General features: G+C 27.2%; 1 protein-coding gene across 1 annotated transcript in view; it reads right to left on the bottom strand.

The window, feature by feature from the left end:
• The window catches only part of LOC143237416 (trypsin-1-like), a 37,604-nt gene that overhangs the window by 10,957 nt on the left and 13,537 nt on the right, over window positions 1-13,110 (bottom strand). Inside the window, exon 6 of the mRNA XM_076476649.1 lies at window positions 11,510-11,790. Within this exon, the coding sequence (XP_076332764.1) occupies window positions 11,510-11,790 (281 nt within the window). The remainder of the gene's footprint in view (window positions 1-11,509; window positions 11,791-13,110) is intronic.

Here is a 13,110-nt window from a genome sequence, read left to right as displayed (position 1 = left end):
AAACTACGCAAACATTTGGCCCAGACTGTACTTATTATTTAGTCTATTATGCAATATTTTCCTTACCAACCCAAGTAATTGTCTTAAGAAACTGGTCATATCAAATAATAAGTGTCTCAACAAATTATGTTCGATTCTCGTCGGAGAAGCTGTAAGTGAGCATTATTCTAAGATGAAGACAGAGATATAATGAAAACCCTAATACTCTGTCTTCATCTCAGGCGTTTTCAGTTTAAGAAAGTTTGTGAACTATTCGGCCAAAGTCAGGAAGTAACCAGCTGAATATTTTGTCATGTTCTACCACTTGATTTCAAAATTTACAAGAGCAATTTTATGTTTAACTCCCATGAGCTAAATTATTTCAACTACAGAAGGTCGTGCGAAGAACATGGCAGCTATAGTCAATAATCATAAACCAGGACCTGTTATAGGTCTACACATTCTACTTGGCATTTTAAGTTTTGACCTTAGGCAGAAATAAGGGAGTCAGCAATTTTCTGATTCTCCAAGTATGTTTATGCCAACCAAGTTAAATGTAGTATAATTTTCATATTCTATGATTTTTTTGTCTATTTACCCCTTTAGACTTTGTGAAGAGATCAAACGTTAATCTCATGTGCCATTAGTTCCATAATTTGTCCCATAATTTTCACGTCCAATTGTTTCTACATGGTTATTCTTCAAACCGTTCCGCCACGAGTAGACGAGGTCAAAAGTCTTTTCTTTCTAAATTCAATTTATTAAATACATGATCAAAAGTCAAGTTTAAAATTTTCAACATTATTGTAAAGCTTAAAACATTTATTACTTACACGATAAATAATCAAGTTTTAATTATTCAACGTTATTGAGAAGCTTAAGACATTTATTCCTTACACGACGAATAGTCAAGTTTTAAATATTTAATATCATTTGAAGCTTAAGACATTTATTACTTGCACTATGAATAGACAAGTTTTAAATATGCAATATTATTGAAAAGCTTAAGACATTAATTATCTGTATGATGAATAGTCAAGGTTTAAATGTTCAAAATTATTGAAAAGCTTAAGAAATTTATTACTTACACGATGAATGGCCATATTTTAAATATTCAACGTTAATGAGAAGCTTAAGACATTTATTACTTACACGATCAATAGAAAAGTTTTAATTATTCAACGTTATTGAGAAGCTTAAGACATTTATTCCTTACACGACGAATAGTCAAGTTTTAAATATTTAATATCATTTGAAGCTTAAGACATTTATTACTTGCACTATGAATAGACAAGTTTTAAATATGCAATATCATTGAAAAGCTTAAGACATTTATTACTTACACGATTAAAAGACAAGTTTTAAATATTCAACACTATTGAAAAGCCTAAGACATCTATTATTTACACGATCAATAGAAAAGTTTTAAGTATTCAACGTTATTGAGAAGTTAAAAATATTTAATACTTACGCAATGAATAGTCAAGTTTTAAATATTCAACGTTATTGAGAAGCTTAAGACATTTATTACTTACACGACGAAAGGTCAAGTTTTAAATATTTAACATTATTTGAAGCTTAATACATTTATTACTTGCACTATGAGTAGACAAGTTTTAAATATGCAATATAATTGAAAAGCTTAAGACACTTATTATCTGTAAGATGAATAGACAAGGTTTAAATGTTCAACATTATTCAGAAGCTTAAGGCATTTATTACTTACACGATGAACAGTGAAGTTTTAAATATTCAACACAAATTAAAAGCCTGAAACATTTATTACATACACGATGAATAGTTAAGCTTTAAGTATTCAATAATCAAGTTTCAACTATTCAACATTATTGAAAAGCTTAAGACATTTATTACTTACACGATGAATAGTCAAGTTTAAAATATTTAATAGTAATTGGAGATTAAGACATTTACTACTTGCACTATGAATTGACAAGTTTAAAATATCCAATATTATTGAAAAGCTAAGACATTTATAATCTGTATGATCAATAGTCAAGGTTTAAATGTTGAACATTATGAAAAGTTTAAGAAATTTTGACTTACACGATGAATAGTAAAGTTTTAAATATTCAGCACAATTGAAAAACCTAAACATTTGTTACATACTCGATGAATAGTAAAGCTTTAAATATTCAGTATTATTGAAAAGCTTAAGACATTTACTACTTACACGATTAAGAGACAAGTTTTAAATATTCAACACCATTGAAAACCTAAGACATCTATTATTTACACGATCAATGGAAAAGTTTTAAGTATTCAACGTTATTGAGAAGCTTAAAACATTTATTACTTACGCAATGAATAGTCAAGTTTTAAATATTCAACGTCATTGAGAAGCTTATAACATTTATTACTTACACGACGAAGAGTCAAGTTTTGAATATTTAATATTATTTGAAGCTTAAGACATTTATTACTTGCACTATGAATAGACAAGTTTTAAATATGCAATATTATTGAAAAGCTTAAGACATTTATTACTTACACGATGAAGAGACAAGTTTTAAATATTCAACACTATTGTAAAACCTATAACATTTATTACATACACGATGAATAATTAAGCTTTAAATATTCAGTACCCAAGTTTTAACTATTCAACATTATTGAGAAGCTTAAGACATTTATTATTTACACGATGAATAGTAAAGTTTTAAATATTCAACACAATTGAAAGGCCTAAGGCATTTATTACATACGCAATGAATAGTCAAGTTTTAAGTATTCAACGTTATTGATAAGTTTAAGACATTTATTACTTACACGACGAAAGGTCAAGTTTTAAATATTTAACATTATTTGAAGCTTAATACATTTATTACTTGCACTATGAGTAGACAAGTTTTAAATATGCAATATAATTGAAAAGCTTAAGACACTTATTATCTGTAAGATGAATAGACAAGGTTTAAATGTTCAACATTATTCAGAAGCTTAAGGCATTTATTACTTACACGATGAACAGTGAAGTTTTAAATATTCAACACAAATTAAAAGCCTGAAACATTTATTACATACACGATGAATAGTTAAGCTTTAAGTATTCAATAATCAAGTTTCAACTATTCAACATTATTGAAAAGCTTAAGACATTTATTACTTACACGATGAATAGTCAAGTTTAAAATATTTAATAGTAATTGGAGATTAAGACATTTACTACTTGCACTATGAATTGACAAGTTTAAAATATCCAATATTATTGAAAAGCTAAGACATTTATAATCTGTATGATCAATAGTCAAGGTTTAAATGTTGAACATTATGAAAAGTTTAAGAAATTTTGACTTACACGATGAATAGTAAAGTTTTAAATATTCAGCACAATTGAAAAACCTAAACATTTGTTACATACTCGATGAATAGTAAAGCTTTAAATATTCAGTATTATTGAAAAGCTTAAGACATTTACTACTTACACGATTAAGAGACAAGTTTTAAATATTCAACACCATTGAAAAACCTAAGACATCTATTATTTACACGATCAATGGAAAAGTTTTAAGTATTTAACGTTATTGAGAAGCTTAAAACATTTATTACTTACGCAATGAATAGTCAAGTTTTAAATATTCAACGTCATTGAGAAGCTTATAACATTTATTACTTACACGACGAAGAGTCAAGTTTTGAATATTTAATATTATTTGAAGCTTAAGACATTTATTACTTGCACTATGAATAGACAAGTTTTAAATATGCAATATTATTGAAAAGCTTAAGACATTTATTACTTACACGATGAAGAGACAAGTTTTAAATATTCAACACTATTGTAAAACCTATAACATTTATTACATACACGATGAATAATTAAGCTTTAAATATTCAGTACCCAAGTTTTAACTATTCAACATTATTGAGAAGCTTAAGACATTTATTATTTACACGATGAATAGTAAAGTTTTAAATATTCAACACAATTGAAAGGCCTAAGGCATTTATTACATACGCAATGAATAGTCAAGTTTTAAGTATTCAACGTTATTGATAAGTTTAAGACATTTATTACTTACACGATGAAAAATCAAGTTTAAACTATCCAACGTTATTGAGAAGCTTAAGACATTTATTACATACGCAATGAATAGTCAATTTAAAATATTCAACGTTAATGAGAAGTTTAAGACATTTATTACTTACATGATGAAGAGACAAGTTTTAAATATTCAACGTCAATATTCAATTTCAATGTCAATAAGACATCTATCACTTACACGATCAATAGAAAAGTTTTAAGTGTTCAACGTTATTGAGAAACTTAAGACACTTATTACTTACACGATAAATACTCAAGTTTTAAATATCCAACGTTATTGAGAAGCTTAAGACAGTTATTACTAACACGATAAATAGTCAAATTTAAAATATTTAATAATTATTGAAAAGCTTAAGACATTTATTATCTGTTAGATGAAAGATCAAGGTTTAAATGTTCAACATTATTAAGAAGCTTAAGACATTTATTACTTACACGATAAATACTCAAGTTTTAAATATCCAACGTTATTGAGAAGCCTAAGGCATTTATTACATACACGATGAATAGTAAAACTTTAAATATTCAGTATTATTGAGAAGCTTAAGACATTTGTTACTTACACGATAAATAGTCAAGTTTAAAATATTTAATAATTATTGGAAGTTAAGACATTTACTACTTGCACTATGAATAGTCAAGTTTTAAATATTCAATGTCATAGAGAAGTGTAAAACATTTATTACTTACACGACAAATAGTCAAGTTTTAAACATTTAATATTATTTGAAGCTTAAGACATTTATTACTTGCACTATGAATAGACAAGTTTTAAATATTCAACACTATTGTAAAGCCTATAACATTTATTACATACACGATGAATAGTTAAATTTTAAATATTCAGTACCCAAGTTTTAACTATTCAACATTATTGAAAAGCTTGAGAAATTTATTACTTACACGATAAATGGCCAAGTTTTAAATATTCAACGTTAATGAGAAGCTTAAGACATCTATTACTTACAGGATGAATAGTCAAGTTTTAAATATTTTATATTATTTTAAACTTAAGACATCTATTACTTGCACTATGAATAGACAAGTTTCAAATATGCAAAATTTTTGAAAAGGTTAAGACATTTATTACTTAGACGATGAAGAGACAATTTTAAATATTCAACGCTATTGTAAAGCGTAAAACATTTATTACATACACGATGAATAGTGAAGCTTTAAATATTCAGTACTCAAATTTTAACTATTCAACATTATTGAAGAGCTTAAGACATTTATTACTTACACGATGAATGGAAAAGTATTAAATATTTAACGTTAATGAGAAGTTTAAGACATTATTATCGTACACGATGAAAAGTCAAGTTTTAAGTATTCAACGTTATTGAGAAGATTAAGACATTTATTACTTACAGGATGAATAGTGAAGTTTTAAATATTCAACACAATTGAAAAGCCTAAGGCATTTATTACATACACAATGAATAGTCAAGTCTCAAATATTCAACGTTATTGAGAATATTAAGACATTTATTACTCACACGATTAAAAGTCAGTTTTAAATATTTAACGTTATTGAGAAGCTTAAGACATTTATTAGTAACACGATCAATACTGAAGTTTTAAATATTTAATATTATTTGAAGCTTAAGACATTTATTATCTGTAAGATGAATAGCCAAGGTTTAAATGTTCAACATTATTTAGAAGTTTAAGACATTTATTACTTACCCGATGAACAGTGAAGTTTTAAATATTTAACACAATTGAAAAGCCTAGAACATTTATTATATACACGATGAATAGTTAAGCTTTAAATATTCAGTAATCAAATTTTAACTATTCAACATTATTGAAAAGCTTAAGACATTTATTACTTTCACGATGAATAGCCAAGTTTTAAATATTCAACAAAATTGAAAAGCCTAAGGCATTTCTTACATATACAATGAATAGTCGAGTTTTAAATATTCAACGTTATTGAGAAGCTTAAAACATTTATTACATACACGACGAATAGTCAAGTTTAAAATATTTAATATTATTTTAAACATAAGACATTTGATATTTGCAGTATGACCACACAAGTTTTAAATATGCAATATTATTGAAAAGCTTAAGACATTTATTATCTATAAGATGAATAGCCAAGTTTTAAATATTCGACGTTATTGAGAAGTTTAAGTCATTTATTATTTGTATGATGAATAGTCAAGGTTTAAATGCTCAACATTATTGAAAAGCTTAAAAGACTTATTACTTTCACGATAAATAGTGAAGGTTCAAATATTGAACACAAATGAAAAGCCTAAGGCATTTGTTACATACACAATGAATAGTCAAGTTTTAAGTATTCAACGTCAATGAAAAGCTTAAGACATTTATTACTTACGCAATGAATAGTCAAGTTTTATATATTCAACGTTATTGAGAACCTTAAGACATCTATTACGTTCACGATAAATAGTCAAGTTTTAAATATTCAACGTTATAAAGAAGCTTAGGACATTTATTACTTACACGACGAATAGTCAAGTTTTAAATATTCAACACTATTGAAAAACCTAAGACATCTGTTATTTACACGATCAATGGAAAAGTTTTAAGTATTCAACGTTATTGAGAAGCTTAAAACATTTATTACTTACGCAATGAATAGTCAAGTTTTAAATATTCAACGTCATTGAGAAGCTTATAACATTTATTACTTACACGACGAAGAGTCAAGTTTTGAATATTTAATATTATTTGAAGCTTAAGACATTTATTACTTGCACTATGAATAGACAAGTTTTAAATATGCAATATTATTGAAAAGCTTAAGACATTTATTACTTACACGATGAAGAGACAAGTTTTAAATATTCAACACTATTGTAAAACCTATATCATTTATTACATACACGATGAATAATTAAGCTTTAAATATTCAGTACCCAAGTTTTAACTATTCTACATTATTGAGAAGCTTAAGACATTTATTATTTACACGATGAATAGTAAAGTTTTAAATATTCAACACAATTGAAAGGCCTAAGGCATTTATTACATACGCAATGAATAGTCAAGTTTTAAGTATTCAACGTTATTGATAAGTTTAAGACATTTATTACTTACACGATGAAAAATCAAGTTTAAACTATCCAACGTTATTGAGAAGCTTAAGACATTTATTGCATACGCAATGAATAGTCAATTTTAAATATTCAACGTTAATGAGAAGTTTAAGACATTTATTACTTACATGATGAAGAGACAAGTTTTAAATATTCAACGTCAATATTCAATTTCAATGTCAATAAGACATCTATCACTTACACGATCAATAGAAAAGTTTTAAGTGTTCAACGTTATTGAGAAACTTAAGACACTTATTACTTACACGATAAATACTCAAGTTTTAAATATCCAACGTTATTGAGAAGCTTAAGACATTTATTACTTACGCAAAGAATAGACAATGTTTAAATGTTTAACATTATTGAAAAGCTTAAGATTTTTATTACTATCACGACGAATAGTCAAGTTTTAAATATTTAATATTATTTGAAGCTTAAGACATTTATTACAAACACGATCAATAGTCAAGTTTTAAATATTTAATATTATTTGAAGGTTAAGACATTTACTACTTGCACTATTAACAGACAAGTTTTAAATATGCAATATTATTGAAAAGATTAAGACATTTATTATCTGTATGATGAATAGTCAAGATTGAAATGTTCAACATTATTGAGAAACATTTATTACTTTCACTATAAATAGTGAAGGTTCAAATATTTAACCAAATTGAAAAGCCTAAGGAATTTGTTACATATACAATGAATAGTCAAGTTTTAAGTATTCAACGGTAATGAGAAGCTTAGGACATTTATTACTTACACGACGAACTGTCAAGTTTTAAACATTTAATATTATTTGGAGGTTAAGACATTTACTACTTGCACTATGAATTGACAAGTTTTAAATATGCAATATTATTGAAAAGCTTAAGACACTGATTATCTGTATTATGAATAGTCAAGATTGAAATGTTCAACATTATTGAGAAGCTTAAAACATTTATTACTTTCACGATGAATAGTGAAGGTTCAAATATTCAACACAATTGAAAAGCATAAGGCATATGTTACATACACAATGAATGGTCAAGTTTTAAGTATTCAACGTTAATGAGAAACTTAAGACATTTATAACTTACGCAATGAATAGTCAAGTTTTAAATATTCAACGTTATTGAGAAGCTTAAGACATTCATTACTTAAACGATGAATAGTCAAGTTTTTAATATTGGACACGACTGAAAACTTTAAGACATTTATTACTTGCTCTCTGAACAGATAAGTTTTAACTATTCAACGTTATTCAGAAGCTAAAGACACTTATTACTTACACGATGAATAGTCAAGTTTTAAATATTTAATATTTGAAGCTTAAAACATTTATTTTATGCACTATGAGTAGACAAGTTTTAAATATGCAATATTATTGAAAAGCTTAAGACGTTTATTATCTGTATGATGAATAGTCATGTTTTAAATATTCAACGTTAATGAGAAGCTTAAAACATTTATTACTTACACGATCAATAGAAAAGTTTTAAGTATTCAACGTTATTGAGAAGCTTAAGACAGTTACTACTTACGCAATGAATAGTCAAGTTTTAAATATTCAACGTTATTGAGAAGCTTAAAACCTTTATTATAAGTAAGATGAATAGCCAATGTTTAAATGTTCAACATTATTCAGAAACTTAAGATATTTCTTACTTACACTATGAATAGTTAAGCTTTAAATATTCAGTAATCAAGTTTTAAATATTCAACGATAATGAGAAGCTTAAGACATCTATTGCGTGCACGATGAATAGTCAAGTTTTAAATATTCAACGTTATTAAGAAGCTTAGGACATTTATTACTTACATGACGAATAGTCAAGTTTTAAATATTTAATATTATTTGAATCTTAAGACATTTATTACTAACACGATCAATAGACAAGTTTTATATATTTAATATTATTTGGAGGTTAAGACATTTACTACTTGCACTATGAATTGACAAGTTTTAAATATCCAATATTATTGAAAAGCTTAAGACGTTTATTATCTGTATGATGAATAGTCAAGGTTTAAATGTTATACATTATTGAGAAGCTTAAAACATTTATTACTTTCACGATAAATAGTATTTCACAAAATTGAAAAGCCTAAAGAATTTGTTACATACACAATGAATAGTCAAGTTTTAAGTATTCAACGGTAATGAGAAGCTTAGGACATTTATTACTTATACGATGAACTGTCAAGTTTTAAATATTTAATATTATTTGGAGGTTAAGACATTTGCTACTTGCACTATGAAATGACAAGTTTTAAATATGCAATATTATTGAAATTCTTAAGACATTTATTATCTGTATGATGAAAAGTCAAGATTTGAATGTTCAACATCATTTAGAAGCTTAAAACATTTATTACTTTCACGATGAATAGTGAAGTTTTAAATATTTAACGTTATTGAGAAGCTTAAAGCATTTATTATTTACACGATGAATAGTGAAGTTTTAAATATTTAACACAATTGAAAAGCCTAGGACATTTATTATATACACGATGAATAGTTAAGCTATAAATATTCAGTAATCAAATTTTAACTATTCAACATTATTGAAAAGCTTAAGACATTTATTACTTTCACAATGAATAGTCAAGTTTCAAATATTCAACACAATTAAAAAGCCTAAGGCATTTGTTACATACACAATGAATACTCGAGTGTTAAATATTCAACGTTATTGAGAAGCTTAAGACATTTATTACATACACGACGAATAGTCAAGTTTAAAATATTTAATATTATTTTAAACTTAAGACATTTATTATTTGCAGTATGACTACACAAGTTTTAAATATGCAATATTATTGAAAAGCTTAAGACATTTTCTATATGTAAGATGAATAGCCAAGTTTTAAATATTCGACGTTATTGAGAAGTTTAAGTCATTTATTACTTGCACAATGAAGAGACAAGTTTTAAATATGCAATATTATTGAAAAGCTTAAAACGTTTATTATCTGTATTATGAATAGTCAGGATTTAAATGTTCAACATTATTGAGAAACTTAAAACATTTATTACTTTCACGATGAATAATGAAGGTTCAAATATTCAACACAATTGAAAAGCCTAAGGCATATGTTACATACACAATGAATGGTCAAGTTTTAAGTATTCAACGTTAATGAGAAACTTAAGACATTTATAACTTACGCAATGAATAGTCAAGTTTTAAATATTCAACGTTATTGAGAAGCTTAAGACATTCATTACTTAAACGATGAATAGTCAAGTTTTTAATATTGGACACGACTGAAAACTTTAAGACATTTATTACTTTCTCTCTGAACAGATAAGTTTTAACTATTCAACGTTATTCAGAAGCTAAAGACACTTATTACTTACACGATGAATAGTCAAGTTTTAAATATTTAATATTTGAAGCTTAAAACATTTATTTTATGCACTATGAGTAGACAAGTTTTAAATATGCAATATTATTGAAAAGCTTAAGACGTTTATTATCTGTATGATGAATAGTCAAGATTTAAATGTTCAACATTATTGAAAAGCTTAAGAAATTTATTAATTACATGATGAATGGTCATGTTTTAAATATTCAACGTTAATGAGAAGCTTAAAACATTTATTACTTACACGATCAATAGAAAAGTTTTAAGTATTTAATATTATTTGAAGCTTAAAACATTTATTTTATGCACTATGAGTAGACAAGTTTTAAATATGCAATATTATTGAGAAGCTTAAGACCTTTATTATCTGTAAGATGAATAGCCAAGGTTTAAAGGTTCAACATTATTCAGAAACTTAAGACATTTATTACTTACACGATGAATAGTGAAGTTTTAAATATTGAACACAATTGAAAAGCCTAAGGCATTTGTTACATACACAATGAATTGTCAAGTTTTAAAAATTCAACGTTATTGAGAAGCTTCAGACATTTAGTACTTAAACGATGAATAGTCAAGTTTTAAATATTGAACACGACTGAAAAGCTTAAGACATTTATTATTTACAAGATGAATAGTGAAGTTTTGTTCTTTAGAAGAATTGTGAGAACTTATTGTTATTTGAATTTTATTTAGTCTTATGTTATATGCGTTAGAGAAGTAAAAACAGTAGCTGGAATGAAAAATTATGTTTGCGGTTTTTTATTCTTAATAACAAATATATATTGTCCATTTTCGGAGGGCTCAGGGTACTTACCGCGCAGTTGGGAAATCTGCTCTGTGGGCCTGCTCCTTCGGAACGTCACATGTACCCAAAGTTATGGAACAATGTTTGCAATACTTTTCTTATTCATATGCAGAAAAACGGTTTTTAGAGTTTTTAATTTTTCGTTAATTTAGTACATTTTCTCTTTAAAAGGTTATAAGACTGTTGAAGTTTGTTTTACTTTACTTTAATACTAGATTTACTTACATGCTGAAGTTCGTCCCCATCCAATCACAGTTGCGATTAATCCAGCATTAGAGAGATGACTCGTTGGAAGACACACAAGGTTTACTCTTTCGTTTAGTGAAAGTTCTTCTTTAAGCCTAATAAGTGCTATATCATTTGAGAGAAAATCCTTCTTGTACTGAGGATGTACAATCACAGCACTTGCAGTTAGGGAGTACGTAGTTTCTATTGACGTAACATCAACGTTGTTTTCTCCTACAGATATCTTTACGTGTTCAGCATTCACCGTGTCTCTATTTTCCCTATATTGTGTTTAGGTATTTGTAACTTTAAGACTTTAGGACAAAATAACTTACACAATAGTTGATAAAGTAATAAATAGCCAACCAAAACTAATTTGTAAGTCTAGGTAATAACCGAGAACAGTTTGACTTCAGCAATTCGAATTAAGCAACAAATTAAGAAAGAAACTTTGTAATATATGTGCAAGATTGACACCAATGTCTTCCTTAATGTTAACATTTTCCTATACCGAAAATGTATTTCCAATAATACCTGTATCTGCTGATAGCTATTATTGGATACTGTCTTTGACAAGATTGACACAAGTACGCATGGATCTCTGTTGAAGGAACACCAGGTGTCCATCAGTGGTGGTAACCTAACCCTAACTAGCTCCCACACATCTCGGCATATACTGACACCGTTAATGTCGGTTGGCCTGAATGAATGGATCCTGGAACTACGATTTGATCTATTTAACAAACAGGTGAGATCAGTTCGTTATACAAATGCCGCTGAACACTCGCAAATATCAAAATACGATAACAAGAAGCCACATATAAAACAGGTAGATAAACTCCTTCTACTAGAAGAACCGAAACACTCAAGATAGAAGTCGGATGAAGACTCCATCCAACTGCAAATTAAAGTGTGGGTCTATCTATCCCATAACGTAATAAAACAGTATATCTACTAGTATAAACATGGAATATCTAGTCAAGAAGGAAAACTAACCTTTCCACTAACAAGGAAGGAGTGGACTCAATCTGCACAAATAGATTCTAACAAGTACAGTAATACGAGAATTCATACCAATAAATAGCCCGTCTAATTTATTAATTTGTTTAATAAATAATGATTATACTGAAATCCATAAGGCGGCAAGAGAATCGTAACCCATATAGGAAGGACGCGCCACACTTCATCGGAACAAACCGTGACCAACGCTTTGTCCACTAAAAGTGATTATATTATCTAAGTGATGGTACCAGGATAGAGGGCATTCACCAGGATTGATAGATTTGCAAATTAGATATTGTTAAGAGCATTTAAGGCTATAAAAGTCTGGAGCATGCAAGCCCAATGATTAGATAAACAAGCAAATGTGTAAGAATAGCTATAGGGTCAGTATATAGTATGTTTTAGGAAATATATGTTCCAGTGTTTTCCTTAATTACTAATTTTTTTTTTCAAATATCACTTTAGTGACTTCAGTCATTGTCATAACGTTAAGTAGAAAAAATTAAGTTATACACCTACATGTTTTCAATTTTCTCCAACTTACGCCAAAATAAAACTCTGTAAAGGATAATTACTAAAGCAGAGAAAGACAGTTATAT

Source organism: Tachypleus tridentatus, chromosome 13 (genome assembly GCF_004210375.1).
Source record: "Tachypleus tridentatus isolate NWPU-2018 chromosome 13, ASM421037v1, whole genome shotgun sequence".
In the NCBI taxonomy this organism is placed as follows: domain Eukaryota; kingdom Metazoa; phylum Arthropoda; class Merostomata; order Xiphosura; family Limulidae; genus Tachypleus; species Tachypleus tridentatus.
This window is presented reverse-complemented; position numbering and strand designations above follow the sequence as displayed.